We start from the raw sequence: 26,883 nt of genomic DNA on the forward strand, positions 1-26,883 counted from the left end.
TATATATATATACACACACATAAAAGGAGGGGTTTGGAGAATATGGGAATGAAAGTTAGGCAAAAGTGCAGAAAGCCAAACCGAGTGAAATGAGAAAAAGGCAAAGGACGCTTTGTGGGGTTGCTGGGAAAGTTCCACGCGCTTGGGACGAAAAAGTTCCCAGTTTGATTTTGCTACTCTCCGTACAGTGCTTTTTTTTATTTTTTTTTATTCGTTTACAATTTTGATTTGATTTAGTCATCATATTCCATGTGTGTTGCATTTTGATTCGGTGGAAAAATCCTTTTTTATTAAAAAACTTAAAACAAAAAGCTTACCGAGTGATATGGCAAGAGTAATTTGCACCAATTAAAAATTTTAATTGGTAAAATCCATTTAATACTCTTGAGATTTGAATTGATTCTGCTTTTTAAAATTGATCAACATGATCCTTAATAATTGTGAGAAATAGAAAAACAATGAGTAACGGTTTAGAAACTAAGTTAGTCAGTTTTGAAAAGTTTTAGACCTGACTAACATTAGCTCAAATCTTAAGAATATTAATTATATACTATCCTTTTCAACGGTGATGGTTAGTTTGTAACACTCGATTATAAAAGTAAAAAGGTGAAAAGATAAAAAGATAAAATATTAAATTTTTACAATTTAAAGATTGAAATTAAAAGTGGAAATTTTCAACTTTCAATATTAATCCTTGAAAAGTAATTACTTGGTGATCACAATTCATACATGTACATCCACACTTTTATTCTCAGTGCCCACTTTAACCTGTTTTGGTCATATAAACTTCTAATTTATAATTGATACAATTTTTGCGGTTATTGAAGATTTAAGGCATATACGCACACCATACACGGACATCACACGGCTACCACATATATATATGACCAAAACAGTTTGACTTCAATTTTATAATTATAAGTGTACAAGATGAATAAATAACCTCAACTGGATGGTCTTGATCGGTTTTCAATCACAATAGCTTTTTAATTTTGACAAGCTTCTTATAACTAAAATATCTATCGTAGCCATGACCATGCAAGCTGTATTCCATTAATTAAGAATTTAAGATTCTATAATGTGGGTGCAACATAGAGAATAAAATTAAGCTCCATTTGGTTATGTTTTTTGCAAGTATTAAATTAAGTTCTTTCAGACCTATTAAAAAACCGTTAATTGTTGAAAGCTTGAATAATTGCAAAGTCTTTACTTTCACAACATCCCTCCTAACTAACGTTTCTTTGTAAGTATGCTCCACTTGAAAGTTGTGGAAAGTTTGGAGAATACTTGTGACAATTATGTTCTAGATTTCAATAGAATGATGTTAGAAATATTACAAAGTTTATTATATTAATTTTACAAACTAATATATTATAAATTATTAAAATTTAATTTAAACATTTATTTATTATAATAGTATTGAAGTGACACTAATTACATTCATAATTTATTACTGTAGGAAATTTGGGCCCTAACCTTTGCAAATTACTAATTTTAAAGCTAAGTTAATTATTAATCCAATTATGATTAAGGCCTTGGATAAAACAATCAAACACAATATTGCACAAAAATAAACAATTGTGGAAATAAACAACACGCAATATGACAATTCAAGAAAAACTAATGAAAGAATTGTCCCAAAATAAAAATCACTGGAGATAAACCTTTCCCCAAAGAAGAAAATACCACACAAAAACCTCTGAAGTTTGGACTAAGACACAACACTAACGTGAAAAGTCAAAAGTTAAATTTTTGCATTAGCAATTTAGTAGCTTGTTTTTGTTGTTTAATACCCAATCAATTCTACCCTAGAAGTACCTACTAGTGTCACATGTGAAAATGTGAATATTGACTAACATTGGTCTAATACTAATAGTATACTATTTAGTATTTAGAGAACAAATTATCAGAAATTGACAAACGACTATTAATGCCCAACTCTTTTTCATTAGTTTTGTTTATTTGTTTTTTTTTTCTTTGATCTTTCCAAGTTTTGAGGTGTCAACTGTCAACCATTATATTCAGGGTACGTATGTGACTCTATCTATATACACAGACCCTGAAGTCTGTCTTCGGCAATAGATAGAATCTTCATTGGAACAGTCTTAAGACTGAAGAGGGAAGGGAAAAAGAGGAGACCCAGTTGAGGAACTGGTCTCTTTGTCAATATACTATGTGAAACATATGCATATATAGGCTATTTAATTTGGTGAGACTAACGACAATTTATTAAAATAAGAACCGACGTGCTATATTCATGCTATTTGTGCTTTATTTTTTAAACTACGCTGCCAAAGAATCTGTTTGGAAAAAAAAGAATTGTAAGGTTTGAAAATATGTTTTTTTAAAGGAAAAAAAAAATGGAAATAAACGAGCACTTAAAGCTCTCATTACCCTTGGCCAAAAAAGTGAATGCAAAGAGCAACTAGATTCTGGCAGATAGAACCTGTAGTCTATCACTTTGATTGAACATCCTGTCCAGGTTTTGAAAATATTAAATCCATTTTTTCAATTCATATTGAAGACTCTCCATGCTTTTTGGAGCAAACGAAAGATTATATATATATATATATATATATATATATATATTGCTATATTTTTATGGTTCTCTGTACCATGCACATATATTGATATATAGTTTCAACTTAATTAATTGAAGGTTCTCCATCATTTTGAGTCAAACTAAAACTGTTTTAAACAAAAAGTTTACTAATATTGGTTCTCCATCCTAACATTCTAACTTGCTGATATTTTTCTCATTATAGAATAGAACGCACATCTCTTTTGAAAATGATTATGAATTTTTGGGATGGCTTTTAGGTTGCAAAATAGAGGTAAAAGTTCTAAAAGGTGATGAATCTGAACTTGGATTAATTTGCAGGTTCCTCTCAACTCATAACATTGGTTTCAAAATGAAGATGAGTTCTTTAAAAACATTATTTGGAAAAATGAATTGAAATTTTATTTTGACGATCTTTATGTTAACCTACACAACATTTTGCTAGATTTGCATTCTTATTGAAGTCTAAATATCTTAATTGGTAAAGTCTTTTGTCTTTAAATAAGAAAGTTAGGGTTTAAACTTCACTTAGTGTCTTAACTTAATGATAAAGAACAATTATCATAAAATGTTAACCTACACAACATTATGCTAGATTTGCATTCTTATTAAAGTCTAAATATCTTAATTGGTAAAGTCTTTTGTCTTTAAATAAGAAAGTTAGGGTTTAAACTTCACTTAGTGTCTTAACTTAATGAGTGTCTTAACTTAATGATAAAGAACAATTATCATGAAATGAACATCATAGATTAATAAATTATTTGAGTTTCTATCCTATCTATCAAAAAGAACTTAATCAATTATTTGTCGTTCCATGATGTAAACTGACTTGCTATTTCTGAATAAACAGTTGATAGTGCTATCACTATTAAAAATAAATATTTCAAGTAAATCATGGGAGTTAAAATGACTTATAAAATTTTCCATTAATTTTATGGTCAACCTGGAAAGTGCTTGACAGCTTCACAGGTGTAGTTAATCACGAGTCATTTGGCCAAGGTTAAGTAAGCTATCAAGTTCTCAGAAAAACACTACTAGATGATGAGTTTAGTTGAGTTGGTTGCATACCATATATGTATGACCTCTTTAAGCTTCCTAGACTTCAAAAGTGTGGCGTAAATCCAACTTCAATTCTTTATACTTTTTTGCCATGAAGGGTATAGTAAATTTCCTCCGATCAACAAACCTCCGACAAAAGTTTATTATCTTTTCACTAGTTACGTTCTTGCCTCATCCCTTCCTCTATACCGTGTGTGGAAGTTTAATTTGGAAGGAGAGAAAAATAAAGACCAAGGGGAAATGAGAGAAGAGAAGTAGGGAATTGTTATTATTTATCCTTGTTCATATGTTTTAGAATTAAGTAGGAGGAAGAAAAATAAAGGGTTATATAAATTAACAATTATGACCTTTACTAATTTTAAAAAACAGTTATAAATTGATATAATGAGAATAAAATTTATAATTTAAATATTTTTCATATAAGTGGAGTCTATTCTCTCTGCTCTCCTCCAAATTCCTCCAACTTGGAGGAATAAAAAAAAAAAAAGGGTTAGGAGGGGCCCCTTCAAACCAATCCCCTTTAATAAACATCTAAACAAGGTTCATTAAACCTTATCATTCCCCTTCCTTCTACTCCCCCTCTCCTCTCTCCTCCATTCAAACAAGTTGTTATGCTTAGAAAATAGCATAAGACAATAGTGGTGCAGGTTGGGATGAGCCACAGGGTAGAGCAATTACTCCATCCCTAATTTCGTAGGGGTGTGTGTGTTTTTTTAAAAAAAATTAACTATAAATTTCATTATATGGCTTCCGCTCTATAATGATTACTCTATATTATTAGGCTAAGTCACCAATTGGTTTTTGTCGTTAGTGAAGTTTCAACCTCAAATCATTTACTCGATAATAAAAGACTTTATCAATTGAGCTAATAATTATATTCTCTAATTAATTAGGTGGTTTTAACATTGATAAGATAAAGATGATAAATAAAATAAATGAGCAGCTTTAAGACTTAAGAGTGCTAAAAAATAATAGGGTTTGGTAGATGAAATAATATACTCCATTATTTATAATAAAATTATATATGTGTTATTTAAAAAAATAACACGCACACGCACTTGAGATGGTGTAGACAAATCTCATGCCCGCCTTGTATCCTCTTTGGGGGAGGGAAAAATCCGTACGTGGTACTCTTAATTCCTATAACACACCATCTAATAATAAGTCACACGGATCTATTTCTTAGCAAGAAAGAAAGAAACAACCATAAAAAAAAATTAAAATTAAAATAGAAAACAAGAGAGAAAGAAACCACTTGGGACATGCGTACTTTTTAAATACAACTATACGAAGGAAGATTCATGCACTTACTACTAGGGACACTGAACATTCAAGGATTTTTTTTTTTTTTTTTTTGGGTGATAGAGCATTCAAGTTACTTCCCATGGTCAATTACTGGATAATTTACGTTTTAAAAATATTTAATTTTGACTTCAAATTAATTTCAACTGTGCATCAGCTTCAGCATCAGCGCATGCGTACTCTAATTTTCCTGTGGAAAATATTGAAGAATATTTTGTCAAATCTTACTGTCATGGTTACTGATGTTGGTACTGTTGACTAAAATCTTTCTTGCAAAGCAAGAGAAGTGCAATTTCTATGCAAAAACTAGAAATAAAACAAAGAGAGTTGTGATCATTTCACCGTCTTTTTTCTCTTGCTAATAGTCAAGGTCGTACGTTTATGGAAGTGGAAAAACAAAGAGAGTTGTGATCATATATAGAAAACATTTCAGATTGATGCAAAGCTTGACATTGAAAACTTACTTGAAAAACGTGGACGCAGTCACGCAGAGGGACTCGCCGAAATAAAGATCAATGTGTCAAGACTCAAGAGGCATGGGTTCAAATACAGTATCAACCCCCCATCTTTCCTTCTATTGCCAATAGTCAAGACCACGTACAAGGGCATGGAAAATTGAGTATGTGTGCATTCATAACACTTCATAATTCAATTGTTTAATAAAGAATATAAACTTTAAAGGTCATCATTGAAAACATCAAAATATGTTAATTAGGCTATTGAGATCTCGACTGTTAGGAATAGTTCCGACTGATGTAAAAACTTGACATTCAAGTATTCAATGTGACATTGGGAGCCATTTTTCCTTTTTCTCTTTTTTTTTTTTGTTTTTTTGTTTTTTACTAGTTTACTTTAATTCATACTCATTTCCACCCATTTTTTTGTCCCTTTAAAGAAGCACTAATTTATTTATTTTTTAATAATAAAAAACAATAATTTATTAAGGAACTAATATTAGATACTTTCCACCTAAATTTTTTTTTAATTAGAATTTCAATCCTACCATTTCTTCACAAAATGTGAATAAAAATAGAGATTACAAAAAATAGTAAAAAACAAATAAAAATAGTCTTTTGATTTTTTTTTTTTTAAGTAACAAATATTATTTGGAACATATAAATAAGATATTTTGGACAATAAATGTGGGATGGAGGGAGTAAAACTCACGTTACCTACTACTATTTGTGCATGCATCTTTATTGGCTAAATGAAGTTTGGGGCCATATGATTGAATAACGTTAGGAGTAATTCTAATTTTACTATATGTGTTCATAAATTGATGTGCCAACTTCTATAATATTCTTTCTCAAAAAAAAAAAAAAAAACTTCTATAACGTTAATAATTAATATGATATTAGTTAAATTCATTTTTCATGTCAATGTCAATTTTAAGGTCTTTTGTAGTAATATTAGTATTACTTTTAGTAGGCTCCAATTATTTAAATAGGTAAAGTTTCTCACTGTCCAATAAAAGAATTGGAGTAAAATTTTGTCTACACCAAAATTAGATAATGTCTTGACTTAATGATAAAAAATATTCTTCAAGAAACAGAAGCTATAAATTCAAATAATATCGTATCCACTGGGGAAAATAATTATTTTTATCATTTTTCTAATTTGTTTAGCATTAATTACATTTATATAAACGTTTTTATAACTCAATAACCCAAGTAACATGGCAGGACTTTGATTTGTGGACGATAAAGGACAAAATTTACCACCAAATCAGTTTGGTGGAAACTTCCTTCTATCTACGCTGTGACAACTCAAATGAGCATCCATGTGATATAGTAATAATAATAAGGTTATAGTGCAAACTACACTCTTAAAGTTTGGGATAAAGTTTCTCTTCAAACTAGTTTAGAGAAAAACCCTTCAAACTCTTTTTTTTTTTTTTTGTTGGATGTGAATTTTGAAAATATATCCATTGGAGTGCATGTTCTTTATATTCTTAACACAAATGTCAAATTTTGTTCAAATTGGATGTCATTTACTATTCAATCAATAAACTTTTTTTTTTACGTAATTTTTTACCTCAAAAACTTGAAATTTAAATATGTCAATGATGATATATTTATTAATTTTTTATTTTCTTGAAATTTTGCAAGCATGAATGATATAATAAAAATATATAATCCAATGGCTAGATTTTTAAAATTCACATGCAATAAAAAAATATAAGAGAAATTTGAAGAGTTTTTCTCTAAACTAGTTTAGAAAGAAACATTTTTCTAAAGTTTGAGAGTTTTTTTAATTTTACACTCTAGAATTTTAAATTTTGAATTTTTCCTTCTAAAGTTATATTACATTAGTATCAACAGTTTTTCCATCCAAATTTTCCGTTAAGTGTCACGTAAGTTTTTTACTCATATTTAGTTAATAAAATTATGTCATATCATTTTTTGATTTACGCTACAAAAATGACATCATTTTATTAGACAAAATATATACATAAACTTATGTGACAATAAATGAAAAATATAAATAAAATAATTGTTGATGCAAATAAAATATAACTTCATGAAATAAAATTCAAATTTTAAAGTTTCATAATGTAAAATTCAAAGACCTCTATGCTTTAAGGGTGTAGTTTATCATTAGCCTAACAATAATAATAACTTATTATCACTTTAATTAACAAACTATTATAATAAAAAAGAAAAAAAGATATGAATATCTTTAAGCATACTTTTTCTTTTTCTTTTTTGTTTGTCTTGTTGTGGATATTATTTTCGTATTCGTAACAAAAGGTTAGAAGACATGCACGGAGAGGAGACTGAGTCAAGGGGAAGTCAACAAATTACTTGACCCTTGAAAGATTCATGATGACAGTCATGCAACCCAAATTCACGCGCAGTTAGACAAGGACGAGGCTTGAAATTGAATCCGTGTTCTGGCAGACCACGCTGGATTGACTCAACATCAACTTTTTTGGACAGAAAAGTTTTTCCCACTTTCTCATTATTATTTTTTTTGCTAATTGAAAAAACTATTCTTCAGTGTGAAATCATCACATGACACTAATAAATAATATCATGTATTACATATGTTTTATCTCTAACTACTTATTTTTAAATACTAAAATAAAAAGTTTTACCACCAAACCATACTTTATACAGTGCACTTTCTCATGGCTCATGTTTTCTTCAATATAGGTTTGGAATTATTCATTCAAAATTTTTTTTAAGTAGATCTCGACTTATCGTGACTGACAAAAAATTATTAAATACTTTCGAAATATTATAAATGTATAATTTTTTTTTATATGAATAATAAATTTCACTATAAATTTAATTAATAAAACTCACTATTCATGAAAAAAAATACGTCTTTATAATAATATGAAAGTACATCATAAATGTACACAAAGTAAGACTTGCCAGGAACGAGCGACTCCTGTCAAATCATTCTTTAACCAAAAAAAGGCTACTTTCAGAGTTTTTCATTCTTTTTCTGCGCCTTAACAAACCACACGGATTCCTCTTGTTCAAATGGGAAAATTATACCATTGACCAAGTTCCCTTTCAAACTATTTTTATACCTTTTTATTAAAAATTTAGATGTTAAATTATATATTTTGTATGTTCTTAAAACGAATATTAAATTCAATTCAAACTAAATTTTATTTACTATTCAATTAATAAATTTATTTTTTATAAATAAATTTAGACCACAAAAATACTGCTTTAAGAGTTTTTCATTTTTTCATAACAAACAATATTGAGTGTCCCTTCTTCCCTTTTGTTCAAAAGGGAAAAGTATATCTTTCCTTAAAAAAGATGGGAAAAATTTATCATATAAATGTAAGGATAAATGTTAGTTACAAAATTAATCGTAGTATAAGGTTACAACCTTACTCAATATTTTTTTTTATTAGAGGTAAATTTTGACAATTCCACCATTGGATTACATTTTCTTCTTATATTCTCTATGCTTGCAAAATGATTAATAGCTATATCATCAATAAATTATTTAAATTGCAAGTTTTTATAGTTTAAAATTATGTATAAAATATAATTTTATAGATCATATAGTAAAACTGATTGACACAAAATTTGACATGTGTATTAAAAGCATAAAAATCATACACTCTAATGGTTAAATTTTCAAAATATTTAGTAATGTTAATGATATTGAGTAAAATTAAAACTTTAGGATACAACTAATTTTGTAACTAAATTTTGTCCTAAATATAATAGGTTAATCTTTTTTTCAGATTTTTTTTTTCGAGAAAAAATATAACAGGTTATTCAAGACAAAATGTAGCATAGTGGAAAGTCCAATAGATGATCAAAATGGAGTATATTTAGGGCAAGACTAATATATATATATATATATATATATACACACACACATTAATGATCACAAAAGTTGGCCACCCATCGATGCTAGTCGTCACTACAACGATTGATTTTCTTATGGATTTAGATATTGTTTATGAAATGTAAAAGTTAACATGATAAAAAAAATTATTAACATTTTATATTTGTATTAACTTTTTAAATTTTTATTTTTTCAATATGTTAACTTTTATATCTTACAGTCAGGTAGTAATTGCATAGTGCAATACTATTGCACTGAATCCAAATTCCTTTCTTATATACAGGATGAACGAATTTTAGAAATAAGTGTCATGCAAAAAAATAAATAAATAGAAGAAATTCAAATACTAAAGATGAATCAATTTTCCATGGTAATTAATGGTCGAGAAATTTTTTAACCAAGATGATTAATGAACCATTCGTGAACTACCTAAAATTCATTAAGGTCCTTTTGGTTGGGGTAAAATAGGGAGAATAGAGAATGGGAGATGGAGAATGGAAATGTAATGTATATTTGGTTAAGAGTGGAAATAAAGGAAGAAAATGATAGGACACGACAGTTTTCTCTCTGGATCAATCAAAAATCTTTCTCCCCAAATCAGAGAAAAAACTCAAGTGAAAAATGGGGCTTATATTTTGGAAGAAATTATCCTAGACTCTCAGCCCAAGTACCATATTTTCTTAACTTTCCTGTCCTTTTTTTCTTTGTTTATTTGTGTTCTTTCGTTCTTCTTGGTTTTGATTTTGTCCTTTTCTTTAGTGTTTCTCTTTTCTTCCATTTTTTTTCTTGTGCTAATCCTTTCTTCCTCTCTTCTGTTTTTTTTTTTTTTTTTTTTTTTTTTTTTTTTTATTCTTTTCTTTTGTGCTTGTCCTTTCTTTTCTCCACTGTTTTGGCTTTTATTTTTAGAAAAATATTTTGGGTTCTTGAACTTCTTATCCTCTATTTTTTTTTTTAATGAAGTAATTATTCGGACATTATTTATTAATAAAAATATGGTGTATTATTTTTTGTTTAACTAAATTTGGACATAATGGTAAATATATACAAATTCTATTTTCTATCCTCCCATTTTTCTTTTCAACTAAATAAAAGATTTTTTCATCCCTCCACTTTTTTATCCTCCCAACCAACATACATATGAGAGAAAAATAAATATTTATATTCTTCCACTTTTCTATCATTTTCCATCTTCCAATTCTTCTCACTTTTCCGCCCTTCCAACCAAATAGACTATGAAGCAATTAGTAGTGAATTCAACATCCATTTTAAGAAAATATATATGAAAAAAAAAACCTTCTTTTTCTTGAAGTTACATGCTCCCTAGTTAAAATTGTCTATATGTACTCTTTGTTGTATCTGCAGACTTCTATATTCCTGAAAAAATAGAGACTTTGACAAAATAGAGCTTTCAAATAGTATCAAATTGAAAGTATACACACACACACACACACAAGAGCTTAATACCAAAAAGTGTGCGATTTCAATTTTTTTAAATCAACTGGAAGTATCAAAAGTCTTGTATCTTAGTGTCATTGTCTTGTTTCTCTTATAATATCTCTCATTCTCATTATTGCAATTATTGTATTATAAATAAATAAAACAAACCATTTAGAAGTAAGAAATAAAATTATCTTCTAGAATGGTTTTGTAAGGTCACAATTTTGTGCTCAAGCCCAACAAAAAGGAGGACGTAGGCCCAAAGAACCCGATACAATGAATTTGTAGAGTATGGGCTAAAAACCTTGATTTTAGTAAGTTTGAACGGTCATGGCAATAACCCAACACCACAAAACCGTATAAATGAACAAGTTTATAAGATGAAATTTATCCTCGGACTCAATCCGAGAACCGAATATTTATGTTTCTTCTCACTTTAAAGATTCTTTACAAATATCTATCTCCCTCATTTTCTCTACCGGGTCTCTTCCTCTCTTATAGTCCCTTTTTTTCTCATTCAGATTGCCCCGCCTTCCTCCTTGTCCCATTTGCCACTTTTGGAAGTCCCTAGATCATAGCTGTAAGACTCTAAATCATTGTTCAGGTATCACTTCCTCATAAATGCAGCCAAAGACTTTGGCACAGAACATTCAATGCGGGTGCGGTGATAGCAGTTTTCTCTAAGATCTTTTTCTCTACCCCCTTGCTCCATGTGCCCCTTCTTTCCACACATCTTCATCTCAAAGACTTTCTGGAATATCATTCTAGTTACCGTGACGTACCACTTGATCATTGCTGTACTCAGCGGAGGAGGTAGTCTTTCTCGGATTATTCACATCCACCTCACTTGTTACATTTGCTTTAGAGGCTGTAAATTTGATATCATTATTACCATTAATCCGTTCTCGGACAATCAAACGTTCTCGGCTAAGCCCATGGCCCAAAAAACGTATATTGGGCCTTTTGTCCCTACAGGTTTCATGAAACATTTTTTTCACAATAAGTGGGACCGAAATTATACCTCCTCCTAGAATTATGTCTCATGATCTTATTCCAAAAGAAAAATAGAAAAGTTGGAAAGAAAGAATTCACCGAATAATCTTTGAAAATGAGCAGCTGTACGTAACATCTACTTCTAATGAAAAAATTTTATTATCAGACTAAGATACTAATTGATTTTTGGTGTATGCAAGGATTGAATCACAAATCGCTTATTCAATTATCAGAAACTTTACTAGTTGAGCTAATTAGAACTTACTTTGAATTTATTTAGTGGTAATGAATAAAAATACATTTATACTGTTTTTTAAGTTAAAAAGTTGGAATATATATAAACAAATAAACCACATAAAAATATATTTAAATCAAATTTTAACAGCATGGGGCCAGCTCCTATATTATGTTGTCAATGAAAGAATAAACCTGAGGTGGGGCTAGCCTAGGCAGGTCTTTTCCTCTTTACAATTATATGCATTGCATTTGCCTGGCAATGGCATATCCTTATCCTCACCCAGAGAAAATTCTCGCCCATTTCACACTGTAAATCAGTATGCATTTTCCTTGCAATGGCCAAGAATTTGTCTAGAGACAGTTATCACCGTATAAGAGCACGTGAGGCTGAACAGTTGGCCGTACTTGAGCACGTGGGCATTGTATTTTCTTATTGTCTTACACTCCGACAATATTTTATACTTTCCTACATTTTTTTCCTTGTGTCAGATTGTATTTGATTGTTTTTATAGAGTAGTGCTAACGGTAAGCAGCTTTATGTCAATATTTTCAATCTCTGCGTCTGTTCATACAAATTCTCATAATAAATCATTCTGAGCGAGTGTCTTACTATGCTCATTAACATTTCCCTTAAATAAATAAGTACAGAATTTTTTTGACGGAATAAATACATGTAGAATTGACATCATTGTATTGGATATCATTTATAAACATATTTTTCAACAATTATGAAATTATTTATATTATTGGACTTACTATTTCTTTTATATATATATATAGTAGGGTTTTTCTTAGGACCATTAGATGAATAAGTGTAGAATTATTTTGATGGAAGGAATACATGTAGAATTGACATCATTGTATTGGATATCATTTATAAACATATTTTTCAACAACTGTGAAATTGTTTGTATTATTGGACTTACTATTTCTTATATATATAGTAAGGGTTTTCTTAGGACCATGAGTGATTTTGTTTTGTTATACTCACATATTCTTATAAATAAAACGAATCTAAAATTTAAATATATATACTGTTATCATATTAATAATACAAAATTCTTTTAATTCTCATACAACGACAAAATATATACTACCATTCTATTTATAAGAATCATTAGACATTTTTACATCTCTTTTAATAATGTGAAATTAATCTTCTTAATACGACTTGTTGTACTTATTATTTTTCCAATTAGTGTGGGATTCCAAAAATAACAAGGAAACTATATGTTAAATTTATCCTCTCATAGTTTTCCTTTTTTTTTTTTTTGAGAAACAACTCATATCTAAAATTAACAACTATACCAAGTCAAGTAATGTTTGATTTACACATAAAATTATGAAGGTAAGTAGGTAACAACCATACCAAGTCAAATAGTGTTTAATGTTGATAAAGATATCTTTGATCAGATCAAAAGAAGGTTTTTTCTTTTTCTTTTTCTTTTTTAAGTCAACATGATAAGCAAGTTTTTAGGATGTACTTAGCTAGATATACAAGTATTTGCCACAATTCTAATATAGAAAAGCACGCATAAGACAGACGTAGAAGTCTCCAGTTGACTTACCTTACAACTTACAGGTTTATAAGCCTAATTCCGGATGACTAGGGTAATTGAGCTACACTAAAGACAATAGACTTTACCTATAATTCTTTAGTAGTTTTAACAAGTAATAATGGAAAAAACAATTTGTAGCTACTTCACATGGCTTTTTTTGCTGGACTTTCATGCGTCTCTAATAAGTCAGAACTCAATCTCACATCACATGTATTCTATACAAAGTGTCAACGTTTTTTTTCTGAAATTACTTCTTTTTTTTTTGTAATCTCAGACATTAGTGACATTACTTCTTCCTTTATTTATTTATGTTTTTTTTTACTCGGTCAAGAAAAGGTTGAAGCCCACAATCCAAGCACTTCGACAACCACAATAACTAAGCCCATATTGTAACCATATTCAACTGAGCCCATAGTTTAACCATATTCTTCATGTACTCTTGATCAGCCCAGATATCAGATTACAGTGGCCCATCCAGAATATAGTAGACTTTTTTCAAAGCATTCAAGTCCACATCGGCAAACACAAACGTCTGGTATTTACTCCGGAAGATTTTTTATTTTTATGAAATATATATTAAACACAAAAGAGGAACTGTGTTTCTAAATCATACATTGCTATGGCAGCAAACATGGTGAAATGCTCATTAGGCAAAGCATCATTTTTCATATCTGCTAGAGGTCAACTATAAATTTAATCATATGGAAGGAAGAATTAAGCCATAGAGTGGTAGAAATATTGTTGTGTCTGTATTTGATAGGTTTTGCTAGCTTTATAGAGCATTATAGATTACCAAGAAAATGTTATTAGGGACAATTTTTTTTTATTGGAACATGTCCATCACCATTTATAACAAAATGAAGCCTTTAAATTTTATATATCACAATGTTAAAAAGCCAAAATTACATATCAAACACAACTCCCATGTCGATAAGAACCCAAAGTAGTAAGGGATTAAAGCCAAACACAAGTTGATTGAACAAATTTTACAAAGAAGGAAATTTTTTTCTATCTTTGCCATATATTTACGCCATAATCTTAAAAATAGTTACACGATCACTGGGGTAAGTGTTCAGCACCATGTTTGATGTTTATCACCAGTCTTCTTCAAGACTAGCTCGGTGGAAACACATGACAGTGCAAGCAAAAATGAAGAAGGATGTGAACTCGATAAGCATAGCTCTTATCTCAATCATATGAGCATGTCTAAGGATAATAGGAATCGTAATGCTCCCCACAGCCGATGCTCCAGTCATAAATTTAGCAGCATCTATCCAACTGCATTATATAATTGACAAACAGAAAAGAAAATTATAAAATATATAAATAATAATAATAATAAAAAGTCTCAATTGGAAGCAGTATGAGACGAGTATTAAAAAGGCCACTACCTACTAAACATACACATGTATATCAAACTTTCATTTACAAAGTTTATACACGGATACTAGTTACATCGTGAAAAAAAATATATTAATGTTAAAAGGGCTTAGTTTAAGCAATACTAACCCCCCACCATCCCGGCTAGTCAGAAACTAAGTGGAACCACCTCCAAAGAATAAGCAAGGCATAGGCACCAGCACATGCATGAGAGCTGCAGGTAAAATAAATCAAAATCATCAACCTTTGAAATGTACCAAAAATCATAAATGAGGTAATCAACTTGCAATATCCTCACTAACCTGATAACATGGGCCACCAATTGCCGTATATTGCACAAGCCTATCAACAGCGAAGAAAAGTCAAGCAAAAAATAAAAATAATAAATGAGAGACCCTGAATTATTTTCCATAAATAGCTCTAGTCTTTTCTTTCATTTTAGGAATCCCTCTCTGTTTTGGTGATGCATCACTAAAATCATCGGTGATAACATCATTGCTGATATAATAAGTGCCAAGTAGCCAAAAGGTAGAAATTCCCTTCAAATATGAGATGAATGTTACTTTAATTAAACATTACATAAAGGTGTTTTTGACTTGTGTCTCCTGATAGTTGATACTATATACTCTATAGTGAAAATTATTCTATTTGACTTGTGTCTCCTGCTAGTTGATACTATATACTCTAAAGTGAAAATTATTCTATTTTAAGCACACAGGTTCAAATAGTTTAGAACAAAAGTAGGTAAAGTACATTATGAACCCAATGTATCACAAATCCACCATTTCACCCTCACCCTATTCTTATAGAAGTTAAGAAACGTCACTTGAGCAAGAGTTCATTAACCAAAGAAGTATAAGAAGTAATCCTGCCAGTTTCCATCTTCTAAAACATATCCTGGGCAGAAATGTGCCAAAGCAAGAAAGAAATTCAAATATCCAAAGTTCCTTTCACAAAATAAATTAATCATTATGAACCTAATAACCATATGTGAATCAAATTGTATTGTAAAGCTATAGATGTTACCCAAAGTCCTTTGAGAGGGGCAAGGAACTCAGCTTTAAAGCATACTCATCATGACTTTTACAGCGACTCTATTTTCTAATTTGACATTTGACATCAGTCACCAAGAGAACACCCAGATAGTTATGTCACCCAAAGTTATTTGCAAAGAGCAAGAAATCCAGTGTTATGGCAGACTCATTGTGACTTCTAGTGGTACTCCTAATCCATTTAGAAATTGGTTACCAAGAGAACATCCATTCAGTTTTTAGTAAGATTTTTCTTTCCAGATACTCATTAACTTGATGTAAAGTGAGGAGTGGCCAACATTGTTTAGAGACACAAACCAACAGCACACCATTGAAATCCTCAGTCACTAATGCCCCTCATTGACGGATAGAAAGATAGTTGTTAGTGAAGTCCACATTATATCTGTCTTAAAAAAACCTAGAGTAAGATTTCAAACCCGATGGTCCATATCATAACTAAAGAACTAAAAGGCCAAAGCGCCTTGGTATGGCTAAAGCCTCCAAGTCAACTCAGCTAAATGTTAATCCCGTTTTAAAAAGGAAAGGCTACTCAAACAATATAGTGATATTTGGCTACCAATTGTTGTACCAAGGAAGGTAACGAACCATGCAAAACAAAGCCAAGCCACAATGAACTTTTAACTTCAGCTTGGCTGGGTTGACCATGGGCCCAAAGCAGAAGCTTGACAAAACACTCTGTGGGCCATTAAGATCAATTCAAGTATGTTTGCCAAGCCCAGACTCAGCCACAAGCCAAACTGAGCTTGCATTAGCCTAATCTAAAGGGTTATTCAGCAACAATCCAACAATATTTTCTTCACTGATGAAAGTTGGTGATTTTGAATCGTTGACTATCTGCTAGATTTATTATCTGTTTACCTTTCTATCCTGTGGTGATGTCTCTAAACATGTTTGAAGGATCATTGTTTAAAGCACAAGTCTACTATTCAAGAGCATAATCAAGCTGGAAATGCAATCTTTTAAGTGTTCACAAGCATCCTTGATGGGGGAAGATTCTCACTTGTGATACTCTTAGGAGGAGAGGCTATACTATAGTGGATTGGTGTTAAATGTGCCGGTGTAGTGGGGAGGTAGTGAATCACCTTTTGCTTCATTGCAGGGGGGGCTCATCAATTGTGGAGTTTTGTATTTAGATCTTTTGGAATCTCCTGGGTCTTACCAGAGAGTGTGGAGGAACTTTTACTTGGTTGGGGGAACAGGATGGGAAAACACTCATTGGATATTTGGAACAAAGTTCTGTTATGTTTGATGTGAATTGATTGGCAAGAGCAAAATAATGTACATTTGAGGATATGGAGACTACAGGGGGACCAACTCCTAACCTCTTTTGTTGGTACTTTGTATGATTGGTCCTATGCTTGGGGTTTCCCAAATAGAGATTCCATTCGTGTTTATTGAATCTCTATCTTTTTGTATATAATTTTTCATTTTCTTTGTAATTCTTTAGGCTACTTTGGGCTCTTTTCACATGAAGTAGTCTTTTTTCAAAAAAAAAATTTATTACTTATTAAAAAAAATTGGTGGGCACACAGGAATGGAACCACATTATTTGTTACGAAATGCTCCAAATTTTTACATTCAAAGAAAAATTTAGCAAAATATAAAGGTGGTTCTCTCATACAATGATACAATCCCATCCTAACTTAGCACCCCCCCCCCCCAATGCTAAAATCTAGTTCTGCCCTTGGGCAATGTGATATATTCATATCATAGCCAACTAAACATATTTTGCATTTAGTCAAAGATTTGTTCATAGTTTTCTTAGAGTTTCATACTTTCACTCAACTGGATTTCAAGTAATTTGCACTTTCAAGGGAATGCTCGCCAACAAAGTAATACTGAATAACACACACCAGCATTATCCAAAGAAAATAATTTGCCCAGATTCGAAGGGTCTTCACACGGATTATAATACTCACGTCTAGTGATTCCCTCCCTTCTTTTCTTTGTTCCCTTCTCTTTTTGTAATTTCTCTGTTGTTTGGTTTTCTCTCTTGTTTCTCTTTGTTTTCTTTTTCTTGTATTTCTGGGTTGCTATGTGTTTTTCAGGCATAGAGTAACCTTCGTATATATATCATTCTTACTTATAAAAAAAAAATATCATACATTCTAACAAAACCCAATGATATCATTTCACGTTACGAGTTTGAATTTGTACTAGGATCCGTCTGACTCCGAAGTGGCTCAAAAAAATAGACAGTAGTTTTACCTACCACCCCTTAGAGCATCTCCAATAGCTTAGGTAAAGGCAAAATATTGTCTATAATAGAGAATGAGACCATAAAAATGGTCTCCAATGGATTCTCTATACATGATTTTTTTTTTGCTAATGAACAGTAGCTCATCAAATCTGATGGGCTACTATTCATTCTTCAAATATTTTTTTCTATTATAATAATCAGATATTGAATAAAAAAATGTTAGATGTGTAGTTGTTAAAAAAAGAATAAATAATTAATGAAGAAATAATATTTAAATGAGATACATAATGTGATAGATAATCTGTTAGAAAATGTATTTAAAAAATGAATAGGCAACAGCTAAATGTCACTGTTCATTCTCCAAGCAGTACAAAAATTTGGAGAATCTGCTGGAGATGCTCTTATATTGAGAATACTAACTCTTATTGTTTTTTAATTTTTTCCCAATCACAATTTTCAAAATGCCGAAGGATTTATAGGAGGTAACATGCTTTTTATGTCAACAAACTATACAAGATTAACACAACAATCTTAAAACCAGTCAGTTATGAAAACATACCAGAATCTGTAACAAGATGCTAGATGAAAACATAAAAGCAAGCCCAGCAAGCCTGCACATTAAAACAAACAAAGGAAAATAATGTTCATCTTTGCTTAAACAGCACACAAAGGCCAAAATCAAAATCCCAGAATCAAAATCTCAACTTACACTGCATAGAACAAGAACAAGAACCATCCAGCAATCCCAGCACATCCACGCACCACAACCAAAATTACAAATGCATAGCAAAAAATAATAATAATTAGTACCCAACAAAAATTAACCAATCCTCCATAATCCCAGATATTATTAGCAGCCAAAACCCTAATATCCAATTCAATTTTGAGAACAGTAAAATTGAAAGAAACAATAAAAGTAGTGGAATTAAGGAGTTGTGCGCGTGATCAAGGGGTGCGAGGGAATTAGGGAATTTGTACCTTCGATTGTCATCGCCATTTTCGGAAGAGGAAAGCTCTCTCTCTCTCTCTCTCGTATTTTAATATTCGATAGGGGATGCTTTTGTTGAAGAAAGGAATAGGAATAGCGAAGAGAAATTCGAAGCGAGAGTGAAAAACCCAAAGAGAAGAGTTCTTTCTTTGCTCGAACGTAACTTTTACCGCCCGTGACTCCTCGAGTCTCACCGGCTACTCACCTTCACAGATCAATAATTACATATATATTGGACAGTTCTTAACTTTTTATTCTTAAAGATTTTAGGTTGTTTCTATTTTGACTACATAACTTTTAGTTTTGACTAAATATTTATGTTTTGATTTTATTTTTCTATTGATTATTTGTATTTTAAATTTTTTTTATCACGGTTATAAAACTAAAAATTTAAAATATAAATGGCTAAAATTAAAACAATTCCAAATTTTAAGAACCACAAAAAATGTTTTAAAGCTTTTTTTTTATATGCAATATAGAAATTTTACTCAAAATGCATAATCTAAGCATATCTATACTATTATTTAAGGGACGCCCCTTTTTGGACCGGACTTTTATTTTGTCCAAAATACCCATATTTTTCTAAGTTTAAGTCGAGACAGAATTAAAGGACAACAAAGTAAAAATACATCTTTAACTTCCACTAAAATATTGCCTACAAAATAGGATTACTCCCTCATTAACCTACTTATTCATAAACAAACTTCACGTTTAAATTTTTCTCTTTCTTTATTTTTTTAATTGGCCAAATTTTTTTTTTAACCTACATTAAATTTTTTTTTATTTTAAAAACCCACGTTATAAAGTTACTATTTTTTTTTTGTAAAATTTAATAATTTACATCAATTATAATTTGAGATTATTACATTTTCCAATCACAATAAAACCTAGATGTGCAATGAGTATTATACTTTTTGTACCAAATATTAAAATTATAATTTATGCAAATTATTAAATTTTATCCAAAAAATAGAAGAATCTCTGAGCACGCGCATGAGCGCATACTTAGAGGCTAATATGTATATAAAGTTTTTCTCTAGAAACTTGAACCTCAGTCCTTACCCCTCACATCTTGCAAACACTTATATTTGTGGAATGACTTCTGGATTGATATGATCAATTGGAATTGGAGTGTTAACAATTTCACATAAGTCTATAACTAAGTCCAATTAAATATATGTCTTTAGTCTTTGACTATACTATTATACTTGAGCCCTCAATACACTTTGAAAATTCCATAGATCATAGTAGGTGATATGCATAAGTCTTGTTGGGTTAGGTAGGAACGTTTTTTCAACCCAATCCAAGTATGTCAAGTTGAGAAATTCCCAGCCCAAACTAACCCGTGTGGATTGGGCTGGTTTGATGGATTGTGTTAGATATTTCTTTTCTTTTTTTTTTGGGTAAAATGTTAGATATTTTATTTCTTATAAATATTTGGTCTTTTATCAACTATTTAATTACTTTTTCAATAAATTATTATAATTCACATAATATGCTTAAAGTATATTATAAGTTTTCAATTTCATCAAAGTTAATTTTCAAAACACCAAAATAATTCAAACTAAAATGTTAAAATAAGGGTATTAAAGTAAACAACTTGTATATGATGAGTCGGGTTGAATTAGATGGGTTGAAAAAACTTTCAACTCAAATCTAACCCAACTTTAGGCTTAATATAAAATTCCAACATAACCCAACCCAACAATCCACAAAACCAACCCAAGGTGTCAAGTTAGGTTGGGTTAGGTCGATTTGGTTGGGTTGATGGGTTTGATGCACACCTCTAATTAAATAGTGTGGTAAATGAAAATATTAGAATCTCTTAAGTTACGATATGTCATTCAAGTTCATTGATCCTATTACTTAGATGTCCCCGAATGAAACTACTAACATCACATTTTTTAGCACTAATTATAATCACAACATACGAAATTGTGAATAAAATAATGTGTCTCTAGACTTATCAATTCTAGTCATGTGACTTTTTCACAATTTATGAAAACATGTTTTGATTGATGTGCAAAAGTATTACAATAATTATAACTTATCAACTTAAGGTTGTGAAAAATAGTTTTGCATTTGCTCAATGCTAAAGATATAAAAATTTTCACAACCACAAATGGTATGTAATGTTGATGAAAAATAAAAATTGTGATAATAATTGGTAAATGTGAAAGGGATATCGCACCATTTATAATTTGTCATTTTAATAAGTTGTGGAAAAAAATAATAATATCCCTAACATTAATTAAAGGACATTGTTTTTCTCTAAACTGGTTTGAAAAAATCTTTTCCAACCAATCACGTGGCAATATATTATGTCATCTAAGTGGATTATTTGATTAATCTCTGCATAGAAGGTTGGAGGAATAAAACATAACTCTCATTTCACTTTAGAAAAATTGAAACAAAATCTTGAGACCATGATAAAGTGTATTAGAAAACATGACCAAAAAAAAACAAAGAAGGAGAAAGAGACCAAATGTAGGAAATTAACGAGATTCAGTCTTAGAAGATGGCAACATTTCTATTATTAAGTTCTATATGGTTTATTTTTAACTAAGAAAGATCAACATTATTTTGCTTTCACTCCAAATAAGACTTGAATTATTTTGCTTCCTCTCCAAGATCTAAAGTTATATAACTGATTTGAACGTTGATTAGAAGTAGGCTTTTTTTTTTTTTTTAGAAACAAATTAATTGTTAAACACACACACTTAATTATACTCTCTCATCAAGCTCAAGCACACTTAACCCAAAGTACCACTACAAAAAGGCCTAAAATTAGAAGTAGGCCTTAATATCACTAAGATCAATGACATATAATTCTATTTAGATCTCTAAACCTTCAAGAGCTGCAGCTTATTTAAGAAGGCAATAGCAATCCAATCCATCTCCAAGGGCGACCAACGTGCTTGATTGATCTCAGCCGTTGATCCATACCACATTTCAGGCTCCAAATCACCGTTAATTTCTGATCGAAAACCCAGTCCCACCACGTCCCAAATTAGAGCCCTTGAATCATCCCCAGCAGAGCACAGCTGCTTTCCGATACGTGGAGCCCATGATACAGCATTTACACTCCCCTTATGCTTATTTAGCTCCATCAAAGGTGATGTTGGAAACCTAATGTCCAATATTACAACTCTATTGCTATCCATTCCAACTGTGGCTATAAATCTTGGGTCGGCCTTGTTCCACTCTAGCCTCAACAATGGGATATCTCTAACAGGGTTTTCATATATTATGGTTGATCTTTCTTTGTCTCTTAAATCAAAAACCCTAACAGAACCATCACCAGAGACTGAAGCAAACACATTGAACCCACCCCATGAAATGTCATACACTTCTTTGTCATGTGCTACTAATTGTGAGTCCACAATTTCAGTCTCTACATCCCAAATGGTACAAGTTGTGTCCACACTAGACGTGGCAATGCGCCGCGTGTCACATTCTGCCCAATCAAAAGAAGTGATAGCTGAATTGAATTCACTAGTCTTGTTGCCATTGAGGAGTGCCTTGAGCTCAATTCTATCCTCATGGATTTCCCACAATCGCAAATAGTCCCCGGAAGTGGCTATAATGTCAGGATTTGTGGCGTCTTCAGAGGGAAAGAACATTAGGTTTGTGGGTGAATATGGATGATCAAAGACTAGGCGATTGTCTGTGGAGAAATCAAATGTGTCATGGCTGAATTGAACAAGCTCAACCTTGTTGCTATAATCTTCAAGGAAACTCCCTATAGCAAGACGACCATTCTTGTCACCACGGACTGACCAAGCTAGTGAATAAATTGGCCATTGACTCATATAAGTGTACACGCCTTGTTTTTTCTCTGTTGGGCTTTGCATGGTGGTGATCGAGCTAGCTGAAATGAACTGAATAAGATGATAGTCGAGAATTTCTGCATAGTACATTAAAAAATAGGGTTTATAACTATATAATTCTATTGTGTTCTAACTTCTAATCAATCAAATTCATGAAATAGCTTGCGGAATATATATAAAATAAGTATGATTCTACAAAGTGGTGGAGGCAAAATTTTAGCAATTTAACTATAAGCCTTCACCAATACAAATGCTCTAAATAAAATAGAAATTCAAAAAAAAACATAGAGAAACAAGTTGCAACTGGCGACTTTTGTCACTTTTTTTTTTTCAAAACCAGTGGTCCCATTCTTAGTTAAAAAATAAACTATATGGTCCCATTACTCCTGTTTCACAGTAGTATTATTTCCCAAAATTTTCATGAGCATATATGGTTGATTCTTTAACCAGTTAAGCTGAATTGCTTTCAGTTTTTCTGTCAGAATCCCAAATAGTATTTCAGAAGTGACGAAGTCACATTTTTTGTCGACATATATGAAACAGTCGATTTATTAATTAAGGACAATTGCTTAAAGTTGTTTTTTGGGATCCCAAATTCCCAATAGTATCTCAGAATGATCATGGGCATAAAAATTGTCCAAGTCTTATCATGAAATATACATTCAAGTAACAAAGGTAATTTCCGAAGAATTTTTCTGGAACTCTAAATCATGAAATACACAGTAGGCACAGACTCCTGCAAAAAATAAAAGTAGAACAAAATTGTCCTATTCAGACAAGGATGAATCACATCAATGACCTTTAGGTCGAGAAGAATAAGGTGATTTTCATAACCAGAATTTCATTTTTGGACGTCAAAGTATATACCAAACAAAATTTCACTGTTCAAGAACAAGAAATATACTAAAATTCAAGATTAAATTAATATATTAAAAAAAAAACATATATTTAGTATTAACAAAATATATATAAAAGAAGAGAAGTAAATAATTGTTTCCTAATACATTTTTATTCAATCATGTCTATGAAGAACTTGACATTTTTTTAAATCTCAATAATTATCTATAATTGATTATGCATTAAATTTCATACTAATTTATATTTCAATGAACAAAAGTAAAGATTCTATTAATTTTTCATTTGTGAAGCTTAGTTTCGACAAGATTTATGTCTAGAAGAGATCAAATAAATTATATATATATTAATTATATGTCAAATAATTTGTTAGCTGAAGAAACTAATTAGTTTTTCAAGTAAAATAAAAACCAAAACCGCAAACAAAGTTAGAAATTACTAGGCCTCATCATTAAGTTTTGCGATATGAGTAATATTATTACAAAGAGGTTAGAATTTAAAATAACTTGAGATCATGTTACGTGCATCCAATGCGTGGGTTTTCTGGGAATTGAATTATGTCATGTAATAACTAATAATACTTTAATCTTATTTTAATTATAATATTATGAAATTTATATGTGGAAATACACAGAATACTTAATAAAATTCGAACTTCATATATAGAAACTTTCCTTGAATATTAGGGAAGCCTTTCATAACAAGGTACCCTAATTAAGCATGAAATTCAAATAAGACTTTTTATAAACAGGAACTGATTTATTTATTTTTACTTTTTGTTGAAATTATTTTAATATTTTTAAATAAAATTTGAAAATTTACATTTTCCATGTCATCATTTTAATATTATTTTATTTTATTTTTAGACAAATAGTGTTAAAAATATGTTAGTTTAAACTAATTAGAACTAATATATATATATATATATATATATATATATATATATATATTTTTTTTTTTTTTTTTTTTATAGAGGAACCCAACATTAAACAAATTTTGGATGCATTTGAGATTTGCTTTAGAAAATTGTTTTTTTGCCTTTTGTCTCAATTTTATTTTTTGTGCAAATAATCTAATTTTTCCCTTTTTAAAAATAAACTAAATTTTAGTTATTTTTTTAACACATTTAACATAAAAATTGCCAAAAATCACATCTTTTGATAAACATTATGTAAATAAGTTATTGAAAATAAGTAAAAGTTAAACACTCTCTTTATTTTATTCAATAAAAATTATAATCAAATTAATCAATTGTTTTTCTAATAAAAACCTTAATTTTATTTTTTATTTATTAAAACTTGTTATTCAAATATGCATCATGTATAAATAAATCATTTTTTATGAATTTCTTACACATTGCAGATAGTATTATTATTATTTTGTTGCTGATGGCCACTAGTATTACATATGTTATTAATAGATTATAGTTATTCAAAAAATCAATTTATATATATATATATATATATATATATATCAATTCAAAAATAATATACGTAGAGTTGTGGTATATTTTTGTGTTAAAACCTCTTTTCATCTTCTTCATGTGAGTGGGTTTGTTTCTCAAAAATAATAACAATAATAATATACATGGCAGTATTTCACGCGTTAAATACATGATAGGTGAGACTGTATGTTATACGTACAGTATTGATAACAAACCTCTCGCAATTTGAAACTTTGTAAAAATTATTTGTTAGGAAAACAATTACAAAATTTAAAACATGCTTCGAGGTATAAGTCATCAACCATACATGTGCAGAGAATGATACTCCACTATCGAAAACTGATGAAAATTTAGTATAATCAGGAAAGCTGGGGATACGAAAAATGGAAAAGAAGAAAACCAACAGAGATAGAGAGAGGCTATCCAAATTATTCCAAAGTGTTGTAACACTTCACTTAGCAAGTTTGTAAAGATATTTCTAATATCTTAGCTTATAAATGAGAGACCTTTAAGGAAAATAATTAGATGATGGTTATTTCAGTATTTCTTTGTACTATTTGTGTATCGAAACTCCTCCTTTTCTAGTAAATTTTTTTTTTCTTTCCCCTTCCAGCTTAATAAGCAAAGAAAAGAAACACTGTTGGAGAGAAAATGGAAAAACAAAGAAAAGAATCGGAGATGCGGAGAGAGAATAACATCATCAAAACAAAGTACAAGTTTACAGCATTATTTTGGGGGGTGGGGGGAACAATTTGTAGAAAAAATATAAGTCATTTTTGTGATATAAGCACATATATATTTACACTTTAGAACAGTGTTGGTTCATATAGAGTTTTCAGTTGCTACCAATGGCTCAAAGAGATCGAAAGAGAGACTTACATTATTGGTCAAAGGCACAGTTAGTTCCAGCTCCTTTGCAACTCATACAACCACATGTACATGATATCGGACTCTCTTTTTTTTTTTTTTTTCTTTTTTGTTGCTAAACTGTTATCGAACTCAAACAAGAAGAGTGAGAGAGGATTATTGATAGTAGGTACTGAGGGTGGATAGCTCAAAGCTTTGTAGTTAAGCCAAATAAATGGGATGGTTAAACTTTCAAGTCAAGGAAGGGAAGGTAGAGCTGATGGTCAATGCACGCGCACACTAGTCCGGAAGGGTGGGTTGTTATTCCTTTGATTGTCTTTATTTCAAACTTTCTCTTATTTTCTTTAACTGCAACTCGGAACTGCTTTCTTACCCACCTACCTTTGATCACCTAATTGCCCTTTGACCTAATTGCTAAGATGTATGGAGATTTCATTTGAGGCATCGTATCCATGTCATAATAGTGTTCAATCTGCTATATCATGTAATAATTTTTTAAAATTTGCTTTTATCATTAATTGTAAAAATCTCAATGTACAATTAATCATGAAAAGTAAATTTTCAAAAAGAATATGAATCGTTGTATTTCTAAATAAAACAAGCACCCACTTTTATTTTCATTTTGACTTTATGCATTTAGTAGAAGAATTGATACTTTCATAGTTTCATATCATAGTATTAAAAGGAAGAAACCCCTTTTTTTTTTTTTTACTTAATTTTCTTGAACTTCCTATATATGGGTTTTTTTTTTTTTTTTTTTGCCTTCCAAGTTTAGTTTGACGGATGCCTTAAGGTTA

General features: G+C 30.2%; 2 protein-coding genes across 4 annotated transcripts; both read right to left on the minus strand.

Annotated features, from left to right (window-relative positions):
* Window positions 1–14,316: 14,316 nt before the first annotated feature.
* Window positions 14,317–20,944, minus strand: LOC142608741 (uncharacterized). The gene is made up of 6 exons (XM_075780427.1): window positions 20,925–20,944; window positions 18,812–18,967; window positions 18,662–18,713; window positions 15,153–15,192; window positions 14,980–15,064; window positions 14,317–14,748 (listed from the first exon to the last, which is right to left on the minus strand). Exons 1-5 carry the CDS (start codon window positions 20,942–20,944, stop codon window positions 15,006–15,008), a joined length of 327 nt encoding a protein of 108 aa, XP_075636542.1. The 3' UTR covers window positions 14,317–14,748; window positions 14,980–15,005.
* A 657-nt stretch (window positions 20,945–21,601) lies between these two features.
* Window positions 21,602–26,275, minus strand: LOC142609376 (WD repeat-containing protein LWD2-like). 3 transcript variants are annotated; one of them, XM_075780948.1, is made up of 2 exons: window positions 26,099–26,275; window positions 21,602–22,971 (listed from the first exon to the last, which is right to left on the minus strand). In XM_075780948.1, the coding sequence occupies exon 2, from the start codon at window positions 22,942–22,944 to the stop codon at window positions 21,934–21,936; it is 1,011 nt and encodes a 336-aa protein (XP_075637063.1). In that variant the 5' UTR covers window positions 22,945–22,971; window positions 26,099–26,275; the 3' UTR covers window positions 21,602–21,933. The 3 variants fall into 3 exon arrangements, with proteins under 3 accessions (XP_075637063.1, XP_075637061.1, XP_075637062.1); XM_075780946.1 differs by having other exon boundaries at window positions 21,602–22,997; window positions 26,099–26,273; XM_075780947.1 differs by having other exon boundaries at window positions 21,602–22,961; window positions 26,099–26,250.
* Between the last annotated feature and the right edge of the window lie 608 nt (window positions 26,276–26,883).

Source organism: Castanea sativa, chromosome 9 (assembly GCF_040712315.1).
Source record: "Castanea sativa cultivar Marrone di Chiusa Pesio chromosome 9, ASM4071231v1".
NCBI lineage: Eukaryota > Viridiplantae > Streptophyta > Magnoliopsida > Fagales > Fagaceae > Castanea > Castanea sativa.

What these genes read in the sequence shown, in the direction of transcription:
- LOC142609376 (XM_075780948.1), bottom strand. Translation starts at nt 22,944, where the DNA reads ATGCAAAGCCCAACAGAGAAAAAACAAGGCGTGTACACTTATATGAGT.
- LOC142608741 (XM_075780427.1), bottom strand. Translation starts at nt 20,944, where the DNA reads ATGAACTTGAATGACATATC. An exon ending in TTGTTCTTGTTCTATGCAGT is followed by an intron (nt 18,714 to 18,811) that starts GTAAGTTGAGAT and finishes TTTAATGTGCAG; the next exon opens with GCTTGCTGGGCTTGCTTTTA. An exon ending in TTGGTGGCCCATGTTATCAG is followed by an intron (nt 15,065 to 15,152) that starts GTTAGTGAGGAT and finishes TTTTACCTGCAG; the next exon opens with CTCTCATGCATGTGCTGGTG.